This window comes from Phoxinus phoxinus (genome assembly GCF_949152265.1).
Source record: "Phoxinus phoxinus genome assembly, chromosome: 5".
In the NCBI taxonomy this organism is placed as follows: domain Eukaryota; kingdom Metazoa; phylum Chordata; class Actinopteri; order Cypriniformes; family Leuciscidae; genus Phoxinus; species Phoxinus phoxinus.
Genome location: NC_136880.1, coordinates 19,961,807 through 19,979,219, shown reverse-complemented (window position 1 = coordinate 19,979,219; position 17,413 = coordinate 19,961,807). Strand labels below are relative to the sequence as shown.

Below are 17,413 nucleotides of genomic sequence, written 5' to 3'. Positions count from 1 at the left end.
ATCAAAAGTGACAGTAAAGACATTTATAGTGTTACAAAAGATTTCTATTTCAAATAAATGCTGTTCTTTTTTTATTTAATTTCATTCATCAAAAGATTCTGAAAAAATATATATAAAGCAGCTCAACTGTTTTCAAAACTTATAATAATAATGAATGTTTCTTGAGCAGCAAATCATCATATTAGAATGATTTTTGAAGGATCATGTGACACTGAAGACTGGAGTAATGATGCTGAAAATTCAGCTTTCCAATCCCAAAAATAATAGTCCGTATTTTCCGGACTATAACTCGCTCTGGAGTATGAGTTATCCGGACTATAACTCGCTACTACAACTCCGCTAACTAGAGCGCCCTCTCGTGGCTGTAGACGGTAATGTTTTCTCTTGGTTCATCTCAGTCAGTATGAATTCATTTTTATATATAAGTCGCACCTGACTATAAGTCGCAGGACCAGCCAAACTATGAAAAAAAAGTGACTTATAATCTGGAAAATACAGTACATTTTATAATATATTAAAATAGAAAACAGTTATTGATTGAACGTTTTTGGTATTTTCGTAAAGGTGAAAAAGTGGCCATTAACGTTAACATTTCTTCACTCTTGATGGCTTTCCAGCACATTCTGTGCTCTGTGGTGCTCTGTCCCAGGAATTTTAGAAGCGAATTACAACACTCTTAAAAAACAAATCTTTACTTCAGCAGCTTTTATCAAAATTCACATAATCGGTTAAGCAACTCGCAGAGCAATCACATTTTTAACACATTGCGGTATGATATTAATTGCCATATTGTTGTTATTCATAGATGCATGAACAGCATCTTCAAGCAAGAGCTAAGTAAATAGAGAACACCATTGTTTGTGATTGTGCTCAGTAAACTAAAATTATCACTCTTCTGTTTGCATGTAACAGCAGGGTGAGGCTTCTCCTAAGGACCTAGTCTACTTTGGGCTGAAGGACTACAGCAAGTCCCTACAGTGGGGAGTGGCAAGTCCAATCCTTCGATGTGACGACGCCTTTGAGCGGATGGTCAAAACCCTGTTGCAGAGGTCAGTCCGTTTTTCATATTCACACGGCCGAATTCAAATAAATATACAAGAACGAAATGGGAATTACCTTCCCTTTTAACTGCTCGTTACACTGTAAACGTGTCATTGTAGAACCATGTTCAAGTTTATCCGTCCTCATTGTTTTCAGGCACCCGCATTTGCACAGTATGGTGATCCGCAGCTACCTGTTGATACAGCAGTACACAGAGGCTCTGATGGCCCTCACAGCGGCCCCCTCACTGCGGGATCACGTGACCCCTCAGACGCTCGCCATGGTGGAGGATCTGCTGAGCGTGCCGGGCCGCAGCAGGCACGGGTGCGGGCACATGCTGCTGGTGCGCGTGCCCTCGCTGCAGCTGGCACGGCTGGCGCAGGAGCGGCTGGAAGAGGCCCGGGACAAGCTGGGGCTACAGTACCGCTTTGCAGTGCTGCTGGGAAGCCCTGCTGCGGAGATCAGCCTGCCCGTCCACTTCTGCGCCCGCCTGCGGGTAAGAACCAGATCCCCTCATGAGGATGAGCTCTTTCAAAATCTGCTCCAAAAGTAATATGGAATAAATAATATGTGAATTTCAGGCTTGGAGGGGCTGTAAAAATGAAGAGTGGGTCCCGCAAACATATGAAGATCTGGAAGGACTTCCATGCATTGTCATCCTCACAGGAAAAGATCCTCTAGGAGAGACCTTCCCAAGGTATTCCATGCCAACTATGTGATGTTATATTTTTATACACACGCACACATAAATCCTGAAAAAAATGTAACACAGTTTTAACAAAAATATTAAGCAGCACAACTGTTTTCAATGTTAATAATGTAAGAAACATTTCTTGAGCATCAAATCATCATATTAGAATGATTTCTGAAAGATCATGTGACACTGAAGACTGGAGTAATGATGCTGAGAATTGAGCTTTGCATCACAGAAATAAATAACATTTTAATATATATTAAAAAACATACATTTATTTTAAATTGTAATAGTATTTCACAATATTACTGTTTTTATTGTATTTTTGATCAAATAAAACCAGCATTGGTGAGCATAAGATGTTCAAAAACATTAAAACATCTTTCTGGTAAAAACTTTATTATTTTTATTTTACTTTGTTAAATTGGTCTTTAAAAAATTAACAGAGATAAAATTATCTAAAACAAAAAAATATTGTATTTATTTTAAAAATATTATTTATGTTCAAATTTATAATAATAATGCATTTTTCATTAATTACATGGCTCTACTTGAAAGCAAACCTGAAGGTATACATGAAAAACTGCAACCTTGAAACAAACAGTCTCCTCAGGCTTGATTCAGGTGGCAGATCTAGTTCAAATATGAGAGAGATATTAATATTATCTGACATTACACGATGACCTGGATAAATGAAATGATGCACAGTGCATTCCAGTCTTTTGGCTCGCTTTTAATTCTGTGAAAAAGAGCACCACCTTGTGGTCACTACAGTTGATACAGCTACATCTCTAAAATGTCGATGTTGGATTGAAATATAAAGAAAATCTTTCAGGATATTTTCAAACCTCTTTCCCTGTAATTTCATTTAACGGTCCAGTAGCATTGTTCCAATACATGTTTGGCTTTTTTCAAGATCCTGCACTATCCAAAAGATCAAATAAGATATATGATTCTACTGGATAAACTAAACTGCAGTATTTTTTACTTTTGTGTGTGATTTTGTTCAGGTCACTGAAGTACTGTGACTTGCGGCTGATCGACTCCAGCTACCTGACACGCACAGCACTGGAACAGGAAGTGGGTTTGGCCTGCTCGTATGTGACACGCAGAGTAATACCTGAGACGAAAACTGCAGCGAGTAGAGAAGAGAGGCCGAGAGATGATGAGAGGAGCTCAGGAGAAACGGCAGAACATGACGATCTCCATATGGAGCTGGAAAGACCACCCAGCAATGCCAGTGCTGCAACCAGGACCTCTGGTGAGTGACACTGGAAACAAGCTGAGCCTGATTCTTGTCTTGTGTGGTCCTCATATAACTCATCAAATCTTCTCTTATCTAATCGTCAGGCTCTACCACAGAAAATGGCGTCAGTTCTTCAAGTGTACTCGACAAATCCACCTCGCTCAGCGACCCGTCCGGTAGCAGAAACGTAATGGACTCTTGCACCTCTCCCATCCGCTTCAAACAGGAGTGTGACTCCCAGGCAGCCTCCTCTTCCGCCACGACCTCGTTCTCCTCTGCCTCCTCATCCTCCTCCTCGTCCTCGTCCTCTCCGGCAGCTCAGAGACCGAGCCAGTCCACGCAGGCTCCACGTGAGTGTAACAGGACGCAGGTCTTCCCCCGGACGGCGGTCCTCTCTCGGGCGGCGTACGCCCTGCTGGCCCCTGAGACGCTGGGTCAGCCCAGTTCAGCATCTCTGCTGCCTCACGGTGACGTGGCGTGGAGCAGTCCGCTCAGACCGCCTGTCCCTCACGGTCTCGGCGGAGCACAGCAGTCCCTCTACTATCGCCAGTGGACCACAGCCAGGCAGCACCACGCGGATTACGAAGTGCCGGCTGCGCCCCATCCCAGAAGACTGCTGCTGAGTGGGCCACCACAGGTGACAAGTAGCTTAAAAAGGGTGAAAAGGTTGTTTAATTGGTGTTTTTTGTTAAGGTTGTCATCACTATTACGGGTACTATGGTGTTTTATAACAATAAAGTGATCAAAAATACACGTAGAATACACAAAATATGAAATTATATGTAAAGTTACAAATAAAAAGAGAGTTAAAATGTATAAAATGCACAAAATATGCAAAAATAGTTAAAAAGCTACATATTGAAAGTTGTTAAATTATATACAATTCACAGTGAAAATACAGGAAATATACAAAATAGTTTAAAAGCTAAGTATTAAAAAAGTTCTAATATTCAGAATACACAATTTAAGTACAAAAATAGTTAACAATTAAATATTTTTAAAAAATAGTTACAATATACAGAATACACAATTAAAATACACAAAATGTATCAAATAGTTAAAAAGCTAAACATTTATCTATAAAAATCTATTAATCTATGAAATATAGTTAAAATATACAAAATACACAGGTAAAGTAGACAAAATATGCACAATTATTTTAAAAATATTTAATTTAGAATGCACACAATATATTAATTCAATTCAAGTTTATTTGTATAGCGCTTTTCACAATACATATTGTTTCAAAGCAGCTTTACAGAAAATGCATTTCAAAAATATACATACAAAAATACAGTTAGTTAATCATAAAATTTAGGGCATAACATATCGCCGGCGTTGGGTCGTCTCTTCACGGGCGTCGAGTCGTCTCATCACAGGCGTTGGGGCATCTAAAGTCTCCATGAGAGGCTGGATACATAACTGGAGCTGACGAACTCTATTTGAGTTATAGGGACAGGCGTCCCGAGATAACAACAAAAAAGGCAAATGGGAAATAATTAGCGTAGCTGCTGTTCATAATATGAATGCATTTGATCTGATTTAACTGTAGTATAAAAGGTATGAGATGCATCATGTGAATGCTTGGCTAAAGAGATGCGTCTTTAATCTAGTTTTAAACTATATTAGCGTTTAAACATCGAGTATTAAGATATTAAGAAAAGTTAAAAATACACAAAATACAAAAACGAATGAGAGGCAAAGTCTGTTGTTAAGCCACGCCCATTTACAATGACCTCTGTTTCATGCTACTTGTCCTCTTTGCCGAGCATCCGGTTTCTCATTCTTCATTTTGGCTCTGTCTTAGGTTGGAAAAACAGGTGCGTATCTGCAGTTTCTACGAATTCTGTTCCGTATGCTGATTCGTCTTCTGGAGGTGGACGTGTATGATGAAGAAGAGCTGGAGGAGGGTAAGCTTCCTTTTCCTTTTTTTTACCCCCAGCCATACAAAAGGCATTCTCCATGCTTCTAAATACAGCTCTATTTTTATCCACACAGAGAATAAAACACTTTATTGAAATCCTTCACCCGATCGTCCCTCTCTTGACCTTTTCATTAACGACCTTGAATTTATTTCTCTAGACGTGCAAGACAAATCAAAGTTCCCCCCTGCCAGTGGACTGCAGTGGCCTGACGTGGAGGACATCCACAAACTGCCCTTTGACCTCTACCCCCGTGACCACAAGTTCAGTTATGCCAGTCCAGTGTATGCAGACAGGATGCCAAAGACCCTGAACGGTATTGAACTTCTCTTTTATTATATGGTGTGCCTTGTTTTAAAGCAGCTTGATTATATTGTACAAGTAAGCTCATTTGCATATGCACATGAAACACAGGGGTTAAAATAGAAAGAGTGGAGGCAGAAGATGATCCGCCGAAGAGAAACACGGTGTCTGTAAGACTCAGCCTGTTTGCGGCCCACAATGCATTTCACCACTGTGAGCAGTGCCACCATTACAGCGAGCCTGCTCCTGCCGCGCAGGTGAGGACATATCCGATCCATCGTGTGATGCATCAACACGTATTTACATATTTTTACATAAAATGATGGACCATAAAGTAATAGCATGTCTATAAAGAGATATGGCTGTAGTAAGATGTTCTGCGTGTCTGATTCCAGCTGTCCGAATGCACCTTCCACGCCTTCACGTTCTGCTCGTCTATGCTGGGAGAGGAAGTCCAGCTGCACTTTATCATTCCTAAAGCCAAAGAGCCTCATTTTGTCTTCAGCCAGCAGGGCAGTCACTTAGAGAGCATGCGGCTCCCACTGCTCTCAGACAAGGTGAGAGACACACGCTTAGTGCACTTGATAAAGAGGAGCGGGGACAATAACAAATCAATAGCCTTTTTGCCATTTGGTTTGTCGCTTAAATCAAAAATTAAAAAATGATGCCATTTACTCACCCTTATGTTGTTATTAAAAACCTGTGCACTGTTTTTTCGGTGAGGAGAAATCTGTCAAGCTCCAAAAAGGACAATTACAACAACGACAAAAACAAAAACAATAAAAAAACTCTGTAAAAGTATTGCATATGACTTGTTCTGTCTTGTGAAATCATATGAGCCTACAAGTTTTGTAATAATATATGGCCAAGTAAATGAAAACAGAAATCTCATTTTTGAATGAATTGTCCCTTTAAGGGGTGCAAATATTTTAAATATACAGTATATAATATTATTATTATTATTAAGACAAGTGATTGCCCCCAAAAATAGCTATGATTATATATATACATACATACATATAAATAGAGTAAAAATACAGCAAAATAGTAAAACAGAAACTGTTTTTTATTCTAATATACTTTAAAATTGTATTTATTCCTGTGATGGTAAAGTTTAATTTTTAGCTGTGTGTGTGTGTGTAGTAGTAGTAGTAGTAGCCTTTATTGTCGCTAGTCACAAGTACCAGTGAAATTAGCCATCAACCTGTCCATACACAAACATACATACAATGTGACAATGGGGTAGACAAGACAGGAAGACAGAGCATTGAGGAAAATAATACAGCATGACATGAGGATAGGTGAGGGGAAAAAAAAGGCAACTCCCAGACTATGCTCCTGTGAGGAGTGCAGTCTGGGAACAGGAAAAAAACACCTCAGCAACATTAGCACATAATCAGTACATGAACCCACAAGACTCGCAACAGGGGAGGGGAGTGGGGGATGGAGGTGACCCAGCACAGGCAAGCAGCCATCCGTCCTGCAGCCTTTCGGCGCTGGTCACAGACCCGCCCGCCAGGCTGGGGGGTACAAAGCGGCGAAGGCGAGGGATTCGGGGTGGGGGGGTGATTGCATATCTGTATATATATGTAAGAGTTTGTGTATGTGTAGGCCTGGAGATTCGCTCCGCCTGGCATCCAAATCTCGGTGCCTCAGTCCGCAGGGTGTCATAGCGTTAGCACAGCAAGTTGCCATGGAGACAACCTTGATTAGGTCCCAAACAGAGTCAACAATCACCAGGTGTCTGTGAGAAATGGGGGAAGGAAGGCAAGAGCGGCTCACTGCAGTGCTCTTCCGGGGGAGTTGTTGTTCCAACAGCGGCCTTGGCCGAGGCCAGTGCTGGTTGAGGGGGGCCGAAAGCAGATAAGATTGGGATTATTTGGTCTTGGGGCGAGTAGCCGCATTCCTTTGCACGACTACTCTCTTAGTCCATTCTGGTCCATCAGCTTTTGCAAAGCCGTGAGCTTCTCAATGATGTTATCCATTTTTCGGGTCATCTCCCTGTTGTTATCCATAATGCGGTTAATAGTCCCCGCCTGAGTGCTGACCGCTCTGCCCACAGCTTCAATCATGCCGGGCAGCATTGTGGGTCTTTGGACAGCTGCCACCGTCTTCTTAATTTCTTGATAAACCAGGGCAATGCCTAATCCAGTCAGCAAAAGACCTGTTATCATGGTTCCGAATAGGTAGATATCTTCAATGTCCTCCACGGAAAGAGCCGCCAGACACACGACCCGCCACCTCTCCCACGCGTCCATCGTGTAGCCAGCTGCGAACGTTCCGGCAGGGCAGTCAGGTTCCCCCGAACCCAGGCTTCTCGTCGAGAAGATGGTGTCAATTGCGTTGAGAGACCAGTTGATCAAATCCATGATTTTTAGTTTGGAGAGCAGTGCGGAGAGAGTCTCTCAAAGTTAAGACATAAGACTAGACGAGAGGAGCGAAGCAGGGAAGGTCAGGGGGAGGAGAGGGAGAGAAAATGCGACCGCCTTCGTTGAGAGCCAGAAGAGAAAGTGTGTGTGTGTGTGTGTGTGTGTGTGTGTGTGTGTGTGTGTGTGTGTGTGTGTGTGTGTGTGTGTGTGTGTGTGTGTGTGTGTGTGTGTGTGTGTGTGTATAATGTGTGTGTGTATAATGTGTGTGTATATAATGTGTGTGTATATGTATATATATATATTAATATTATTAAGGCAAGTGTATGCCCACCAAAATAGCTATGGTTAGGTAAATGGCTATAATCATAATTAGTAAATAATATTTAGATAATCATGTAATAATTTGCATAATTACAAAAAAAAAGGTAGCTTATGCCTAACAAATATAGATAAATACATCTAAACAGTGGACACAAGACGAAATTCAAAGACAAACATAAACAGAGATTTTCAAAGGACATTTACTAAATGCCACAAAATGAAAGCCACAAAACTGACCAGGATCAGCTGTCTGTTATACTGTCTATATACCCTGTGCATTCAAGGTCAGTACAACATAAATTTAGAAATACATCCTGATGTAAGGAACACCTGGATACCTTAGCAATGCACAAAATTCTGTGGTTGCTGAGTCATCACTCCTGGGTTTTTTTAACATTGTTTTCTGAACATATTGTACAAGTCTTAAAGTAACTATGCGCTCTGTTTGCTGACTCAGGAGTCTGGCTTGCTGAAAAGTCCTATCTTCACACCCACAACGGGCCGCCAGGAGCACGGGCTTCTCAACATCTACCATGCCATGGAGGGAGCCGAGCACCTGCACATTTTGGTGGTCAAGCAGTATGAAATGCCCCTCTACAGGAAATACTGGCCCAACCACATCCTTCTAGTGCTGCCCGCCATGTTCAACAACTCAGGAGTGGGTGAGTATCGGTCACGGCTGCGTTTCTTCTTTGTATTGGAAGATTCAGCTTGTCTAGAACACACACAGTTCCTTCCTTTTGTGATTGATGGTGTTTATGTGATGTTTCAGGAGCGGCTCGATTCATGATCAAGGAGCTGTCCTACCACAACCTGGAGCTGGAGAGGAACAGACAAGAGGAGCAGGGCGTCAAACGACAGGACGTGTGGCCCTTCATAGTTATGATGGATGACTCCTGCGTCCTGTGGAACGCCCATCAGCCTGGACCCGAGGGCAACAGGTAATTGAACGATGGATGGATCCATGTACGGATTTGCTCATTAGAATGTCTTCGTTGTCTAACATCCATGGGTTCTCTGTCTCTCCCTCAGTGAGGTGATGAACGTGTCCCTGAAGAGCGTCCTGCAGCACATGGAGGACACTCCTAAGATCTCTCTGTATGCCATGTGTGGCCTGCGGAAATGGAGCAGTAGTTTGTCTTCTCAAGCTCCCACAAGCCCTTTCTCTCGCTGTCACCTGCATGACCTCATCATCCTGAACGTTGACCTCACTCAGAACGTCCAGTATGACCTCAACCGGTGAGTGTTTGCATTCTGAGGGGGAAGAGCATGTCGTTCTTGAGTACTGACATATATATATTGTTTTTTTTTTTTTGCTAACTGAGGAGAATTTTAGCGTTTCATGTTGTGATGAATAATAACAACCAGTAGTCTAACAGTCTGAACTGAACGTGTGTGTGTTTGTGTATGTAGGTTCACATGTGAAGAGGTGGACTTCAACCTGAGGGCAAACAGCAGTGGTCTTCTGCTCTGTCGGTTCAATCACTTCAGCATCATGAAGAAACACATCCCCATCGGAGGACATAAAGACTTCCTCATCAAGCCCAAACTTATGGTGAGCTTCATAATGTCCCTTCAGAACAGAAAGGCCACTTCAAACTTATATCACGTACAAAACACTAATATTAGCTTGTTAGCGTAGAGGTAATGGTAACTGCAGTTACATTATACGTTCACTAGAGGTAGCTACAAAACCACTTGTCATTTTGTTCCTGTCATTTTGAACATGCCAACTTAAAAGATTCACCTTTATATCTCCTTAAAATTTACATTCACAATGTTTGCATACATATGTGCAATTTCTGTAATTAAATATAGGTATATAAATCAGTGTAATGTATTATATTACACTACCATTCAACAGTTTAGGCTCAGTACGTTTTTTTTTTTTTTTTTTTAGAAATTAATACTTTTATTCAGCAAAGATGCATTAAATTGATCAAAAGAGACAGTAAAGTATCCTGGGAAAAATGTATCACGGTTTCCTCAGAAATATGAAGCAGAAAAACTGTTTTGATAATAATAAGAAATGTGCAGAAATATGCAGTAAATCATCATATCAGAATGATTTCTGAAGGATCATGTGACACTGACGAGTACAGTAATAATGCTGAAAATGCAGCTTTGCATCACAGGAATAAATTACATTTTAAAATACATTAAAATAGAAAACACTTATTTTAAATTGCAATAATATTTCACAATATTTCTGTATTCACTGAATTTTGATCAAATAAATCCAGCCTGGGTTAGCAGAAGAGATTCTTTCACAAATATATACAAAATCTTACCGACCCTAAACATTTGGATGTTAGTGTGTATATTATATTAGATTATAATTTTTTATTTGTCACATTTAGTGGGGTTTAAAAACAGTTGTTTGTGCAGAACAGTACCACTGTAAGAGACAAATAGCTCTAAAACAACCTCGTCTCTTTCCCTGCAGAGGATTGAGACCCCGGTGCATGTGTCTGCATCTCAGTATGTGTGCGCGCCGGACAGTGAACACACACTTCTGTCTGCGCCGGCTCAGTTCCTGCTGGAGAAGTTTCTGCAGTCCTGCAGCCACCGTCTCTTTCCTCTGGCCCACTGTAACAGCGCTAACCCCGTGCTGTCCATAGATGGCTACCTCAACCTCGGCCCAGAGGTAAATATCACCCAAAAATTAACATGTTTTGATTAATTACTTGCCTAAATATCACTCCAAACCTGCTGGGTTTTTTTTTTTTTTTTTTTCATAAAACACAAAAGGAGAACTTTTGAAGAAAGTTCATGCTGCTCTTTTTCATAAAACAACAGTTAACTATCAACGAATAAGCATTGACTGGTCAGGAAATGAAAATGCACTATTGACTATTGACTGAAAGCAGATTCTGTTGTGCATATTAGTTCAGTTGTCGTGTTTTCTTTGTGTTCACAGATTCAGGTGTGTTACGTGAGCTCGCGGCCTCACTCGGTGAATGTGGATCATCAATGCGTGGTCTTCAGTGGGCTGCTGCTCTACTTGTGTGACTCCTTTGTCGTTTCAAGCCTCCTGAAGAAATTCAACTTCCTCAAAGGTGAGGCTCGGTTCCTTACAGCTGGAATATACTAAATATTACAGAGATTAAAGTGCCCCTATTATGCTATTTTAAAGGCTACTATGGTAATTTTCTTTTCAAGGTCTCCCACAACAGGTTTACATGCATCAAAGTTGTTCGCGGGCAGACAACGTACAACATAGATGGGCATTATGCAAATGTCTTGTCTAGTGACGTGGAAATGTCACGGCGTGAGATTCGGATTACTGACGACTCGTTTAGGCGGTTCTGGTTCGATTCTTTCTTTTGAGAGACAATGAGTTTATTTATCGTGCACTTTTCACAAACAGCGATGTTACACACTGCGTGAAAGGGAATATTCGAAAAAACGTAATAGGGGCACTTCTACTATTTAAAAAAATAACAAAAGCACCAACATACACTGACATTCAAAAGTTTGATGTCGATAACATTTTTTAATCTTTTTGAAAAGTCTTTTATGCCCACCAAGGCTGCATTTATTTTATCGAAACAATACAGGAAAAACAGGAATATTGTCCTTCAGAAATCATTCTAAAATGCTGATTTGCTGCTCAATGCTTATTATTGCTATAAATGTTTGCTGCTTAATAATATTGTGGAAACCATGATACTTTTTTTCCAGGATTCTTTGATGAATACAAAACGTTCAAAAGAACAGCATTTATTTAAAATAGAAATCTTTTGTAACATTAATATAAATGTCTTTACCGTCACTTTTGATCAATTTAATGCATCTTTGCTTTTTATTTTATTTAAGTATTAAAAAAACATCTTACTAACCCCAAACTTTTGAACGGTAGTCTCTAATCTTCAAATTTCAAACACAAAACTCTCTACGCATGACGAAGTCCTATAAGAAGCTTTAAATCGTTATTTGTTTCACTCATCTTGCAGGCGCCACGCTGTGTGTGATCTGTCAGGACCGGAGCTCCTTGCGTCAGACTATTGTGCGTTTGGAGCTGGAGGATGAGTGGCAGTTTCGTCTGCGAGATGAGTTTCAGACGGCCAACTGCAGCGAGGACCGTCCCCTCTACTTCCTCACGGGCCGCCATATCTAACCTCCACATCTCCATTTCCCTTCAACTGTTAGCCACAGAGAAGATGTTTTTCAGCATCATAACTCTGGAACTGCTTATAAAGAGAACAAGTGGGCACCCTCCAGTCGGCACTACCTCGGACAACGTTTGAGGATAGATACTCTGAAGAAATGTCCAAATGACAGATACTGTGCTGGATGCAGATGTTGTGCGTTTGCCTCGTGTGTTTTCCCTCTTTTTACATTTTGAAAAAGCTTTCAGAACATTGTTTGTTGGTGATTTCGCGTGTCCTAACACGCAAGGACAATGCGAAGGACATCATTAGATATGTCCTTCGATATATATATATACATATATATATATATATAATCTCAGGGTTTTTTGTCTCGAGACAAAAGGACTAACTACTGCTCTTCTTTCTTTTTGCCTGCTTAATGTAGTTCTCATCATCAACGCCATCTACCATCCTCAAGATGGAAGCTCACACGACAACACATGATGCTTTTAGGTGTGTAGTCTTGGGAGAATTTCATTGGGTAATCCCAACCCATGTGAAAAAGACTAACAATCTTTTATCTTGCCAAAGATATTACCTGACGTAATTCCTTGCTCCTCAGAGTTGTCAATCGTTCAAAGTTCGGATGTCTCAATGAACCCACAAAGTTCACTTACTGATATCGACATTCGCTCATAAATCATCCATTTATGATCTTCTCGATTCCAGCCTGCAAGAGCCAACGCGTGCCGCTGTTCGTGATCGTAAACGCCTGACGTATTAACCACCTCGTTATAATTGAGGTCGCTGAGTTAAAAGGTCATTATTAATCATCATATCTCATCCAAACATTCCTCATTTTGAAGTAGATGGGGATGTTTTGGAGTTGCACACTGTAAATGCCTTAAGATGACGACACAATCCCAAACTCCACTCCAAAAAGAGACAATTCAAATCAGCGAAACAGGAAAGACAATGCCCATTTTACAAGGATGGCTAACTAGCTAGCTAGCTTATATGGTATGTCTGAGAATATGAATGTTCAGAAATGGTTTATCTTTTGGTGTTTATGACTGTTTTGGATGTTAAAAGAAAAGCTTTGTTTACATTTTAAGAAATGCCGATATTAATATATATGACAGACTTTTTTTGTCACTTTGGATTCTGGCTAGTTTTACTGAAGAGTCACTTTGAGCCTCATGTGTCGCTGATCAAATGCGTTCTTTTATTTTGCCATGGCACGAAGAATCTACCTAGGACCCATTAGTTTCTGTTTCGGGTGATTTATTTAAAATTAGAAAAATGGATCCCTTTTTCGAGGGATTGTTTTATTTATTGAACAAGCTTCTTGGACTGATAATCATTGAAATATCAGGAATGTCTTGCTAGGTCAAGTCCTTGAATTAGTCATCGAAAGCTTTGCACACTTCCATTGAAACTATGTATAGATGATGTTTTAGAAATGAACTGATGTAACCCAACAGGGGGGGGGGAAAGTATATGGTTTACATTATTTGTGTTTAGTAAAAAAAAAATGCATCAGGTCCAATAATGATACTGATTGTAACGATGAAGAAAGCCAAATACCCACTGGACAACCTTTAGAATGTGTCTCATTTGTAGATAATTTGATGTGCACATAAATTATGCAATTTGCTTCTCACAATCTTTGCATCTTTCCTGTCAGCTGTGAATATTCTGAACATATGTAGCACCAAACCATTTGAAATCTTCTACCTCATGATCTACTGGCCGGCTTTTGGTTTAGTAAGCATTTGATTTCAGAAACGTGTTCTTATTGCTGTTGAGATAAATGAATGTAATAAAGTGTTATCATCAATCGTATTCTGTTTGTGTAAGTCTTTCAGACCCAAATGTAGAAAGCTCAACTAATAATGTGTCCTTTTCAACCTTACAGGTGAAGCTCGAAAAATTTGAATATTGCGCAAAAGTTTTCAGTAATTCAACTTATATAGACTCATTACATGCAAAGTGAGATATTTCAAGCCTTTATTTGTTATAATTTTGATGATTATGGCAGCTTATGAAAACTCCAAATTCAAAATTAGAATATTGTGAAAAGGTTTTCATAAGCCATAATCATCAAAATTATAACAAAAAAAGGCTTGAAATATCTCACTTTGCATGTAATTAGTCTATATAATATATTAGTTTCACCTTTTAAGTTGAATTACTTAAATAAATGAACTTTTGCACGATATTATAATTTTTCGAGTTTCACCTGTATGTGATGTTCTTCTTGTGGACTGATGTGAGACAGTTAAATCAAATGACAAAATAACATTTCTAAATAATCTAGAGTTCCGATCCTCGAATTTGATTGGCTGGGCGATGGTAATAGATCACTAACCGCGGTACTGGGACTTTTTCACTTTTCCGATTGATCGTTCCAGACAGACTGTTTGTGTATCAGTTGTGGGAATTTTTCAGTTTCTATTTCTGCAGGTTATATTCACGCAGGGGCGTAGAATTTAGTAGGGACGTGTCCCTACCAATATCCAGTGACATTGATATATATCCCTAGCAATAATTTCGATCAAAACTATATAATGATGTCCCCGTCCCCACCAATATCAAAATTAAACCTATGCCACTGTATTCACGTACACTATTCAAAGCCATTTTGTTGTATAAATAATAGTGAATAGTGTGTTCATAGGCTACTGAATATTTTACCAAGAAAAAGTGCACTCAGATTTAACCACTGTAGTCACATGGACTATTAACGATGTCTTTATACCTTTCTGGGTCTTGAAAGTGGTGATTACATTGCAGTCTATGGCTGGGTTCAGAAAGCTCTCAGATTTCATCAAAAATCTTCATTTGTGTTCCGAAGGTCTTACGGGTTTGGAACGACATGAGGGTGAGTAATTAATGACAGAAATGTAATTTTTGGTCGAACTAACCCTTTAAGGGGTCGTACCATTTGATCATTTTGCCAACATTTACGGGAATGTCAGGTTTGAACATTGTTAAAAACACGTGCAACTAAAATATACGTGTATAAAAAAAAAAAAGTCCGAACATTTTGAGAACATTATTAAAGACAAAATAACTCTGAACGAACATAGGCTACTATGAACATTACTGGAAGAATGTTTGCTCATAACTTTGGGAGAGCCAGAACTTTAGCTATTCTGAGAATGTTCCCTGTTAGCCGAGTCACCTTTGCATCCCTCGCGTGGAATTCCGGATGTCTCTGATTGCTGTTGCGATGACAGCATTTCACCTGCAAAATGTTACTCATGTTAACTTTTTTGTTGTATAAATGTAACAGATGAACAACATGATGTGATATATTTCTTATATATCCTAATCATAATAATGCAATGCAGTAATATCTGTGTTTTTCTAATGATTTGAACTGGTTTGACACGTTTATAATGCCCGGCTGGCGGCTTACATAACAAAGTTCTACATAGGCCTATGCTGTGTGTCAAATCATCAACCAATAATGAACCTTGTATACAGTCACCTCTGCCCTACCTATTGTGGGACTCTGTATCAGACCACGGTTCAACCCAAGATGCAATGGACTTTAACCATTTTAAAGCAGCGTAACACATTATCGGTGACTGCTGTGGGCATGTGGGTGGTTTTATGTGTTCAAGTGAAGTGTAAACCATAAAGTAATTTATAAATAAATCTGGCAGTCTGTGTTTTGATGCAGTACAGTTTGAAGAGCCTAGATGCCCTACTTACATGCCCAAACACACAAACTCACAGTTTCTTCACTTTAGTAGGCCTACATCTGTGATGCAGACATATGAGACAGAGATCCTGGCTAATAAAAGGTTGAATATTATGCAGTAAATGTATTGTATAAGCCAAAATGAATACGAGATAAAGTAATTGTTCATTACTAAAAAAGTAAAGACGATATAGTAATGGTATCAGATGATAATAGCCTACCATGGTACTTTAACATGACCATGTACCATAGTGTTTATACAAAGTAATTCAAAGAATACCACTGTAATGTCCAGAAAGCATATTGCCAGCGTACAGTCCACAAAACATGGTAGTACAATCCCAGCTACATTTAGTTTTGGAATGCTTAGCATTTTTTATAACTTAATGGGAACATTAGCAAAACATTCTTAGAACATATTTTTCTTAGCTGGGATTGTACATTTCTGGTACTTTAATGGTACTTTGGTGAATTATTATGTTGTAGCCAATAGACAGTCTTAGGTGGACATATTAACCAAATAATGGTGTGTTATTAATGTTATAACGTTACTCATCTTCTTGATAACTACTCCATCTGGCTGTTTATAATGGGATTATAATTTAGCAGACTGCTAGATATGATATACAGTCATTATTTTAGCAGTTTGCCTTCTAGTCTGGATGAGATTTCAAACAGAAAAGAACTTGGTAAGGAATGTGGGTCAAAGTTCTTCCAAACAATGTCAGTATCAAACAGACTCTGTAGTTTCTCAGCAGGGATTTAGATTATGTCATGCTCACAGCTGTTCAGGCGGCACATAATGATTGAAAAAAATAATAATCTACAGCATATTCGTTTCATTTTCTCAGATTGTGTTGACTGCATCAAGCCAATTTTCTTCCGTTGGGCCTAATGGTTCTAAGAACAGCAAGGAATGGTTCCAGTTATATTTCCACTTGAGCCTGGTTAGGCACGGCACAATTACAAACCGTTCAGCCATCCGGCCAAGTGTGCTTAATAAAATAACTGATTCAAATCACTGATAATTCGCCATAACGCGGTTCAATCTCATAACATCTGTATACTCTTGTGTTACTAAGGCAACGAGGGACACATTTGTATTACATTTGAAAGAGCTCTAGTCTGTTATCAGCCCCACAGTGGAAAATTAAATGGTCCGATTTCAACTTTTTAAGACTAAGTAGACTAGACATCTGAGATCTTACATTTTGCTTGACGCTCCACTACGTTCTTCCATTTGGTCAGAGTTTGAGTCTATTTATTTGTTTTATGTAAGGAGATAGTTGGTCACCTAAAGTCAACTGTATGTCCCCAGGATGTCATCCCGCCTTTTTTCCTTAGACAAATCATTGACACGGTCGGTCCTGGCCTGTTATTGATCATCAACAAATGCTTACTGGCTCCTGCCTCCTTCCCTAACTGCCAGAAATATGCTGTGGTGTCACCATATCTAAAAAAAACAAAAAAACAAAAAAAAAACTTGATTCTTCCTCTGTCTGTTTCAAAAGTTGTACGGTTTCAATTACAATCTTATTTGACTGTAAGTTCTATCCATGATATGTTTCAATCTGCTTTTAAAGCATTACACTGTATGAATCAGCTCTTTTAAGAGTCTCAAGCGATATTTTTACTGAAACAGACTCTGGGAAATCTATGGATTTAGTCCTATTAGATCCGAGTTCTGCATTTGATTTGGTCAACCATGAGG

The 17,413-nt window shown here is 39.5% G+C and overlaps 1 protein-coding gene across 2 annotated transcripts in view; it reads left to right on the top strand.

The window, feature by feature from the left end:
* Window positions 1–13,101, top strand: part of greb1l (GREB1 like retinoic acid receptor coactivator) — a 51,793-nt gene extending 38,692 nt beyond the window's left edge. For both annotated transcript variants that reach the window (XM_079614229.1, XM_079614230.1), the window contains exons 19-34: window positions 913–1,049; window positions 1,198–1,537; window positions 1,623–1,738; window positions 2,746–2,996; window positions 3,086–3,618; window positions 4,789–4,891; window positions 5,064–5,219; window positions 5,318–5,463; window positions 5,602–5,763; window positions 8,354–8,558; window positions 8,669–8,837; window positions 8,929–9,135; window positions 9,310–9,451; window positions 10,343–10,543; window positions 10,817–10,955; window positions 11,853–13,101. In XM_079614229.1, the coding sequence (XP_079470355.1) occupies window positions 913–1,049; window positions 1,198–1,537; window positions 1,623–1,738; window positions 2,746–2,996; window positions 3,086–3,618; window positions 4,789–4,891; window positions 5,064–5,219; window positions 5,318–5,463; window positions 5,602–5,763; window positions 8,354–8,558; window positions 8,669–8,837; window positions 8,929–9,135; window positions 9,310–9,451; window positions 10,343–10,543; window positions 10,817–10,955; window positions 11,853–12,016 (3,171 nt within the window). In that variant the 3' untranslated portion in view covers window positions 12,017–13,101. The remainder of the gene's footprint in view (window positions 1–912; window positions 1,050–1,197; window positions 1,538–1,622; window positions 1,739–2,745; window positions 2,997–3,085; window positions 3,619–4,788; window positions 4,892–5,063; window positions 5,220–5,317; window positions 5,464–5,601; window positions 5,764–8,353; window positions 8,559–8,668; window positions 8,838–8,928; window positions 9,136–9,309; window positions 9,452–10,342; window positions 10,544–10,816; window positions 10,956–11,852) is intronic.
* The last annotated feature ends 4,312 nt before the right edge of the window (window positions 13,102–17,413 follow it).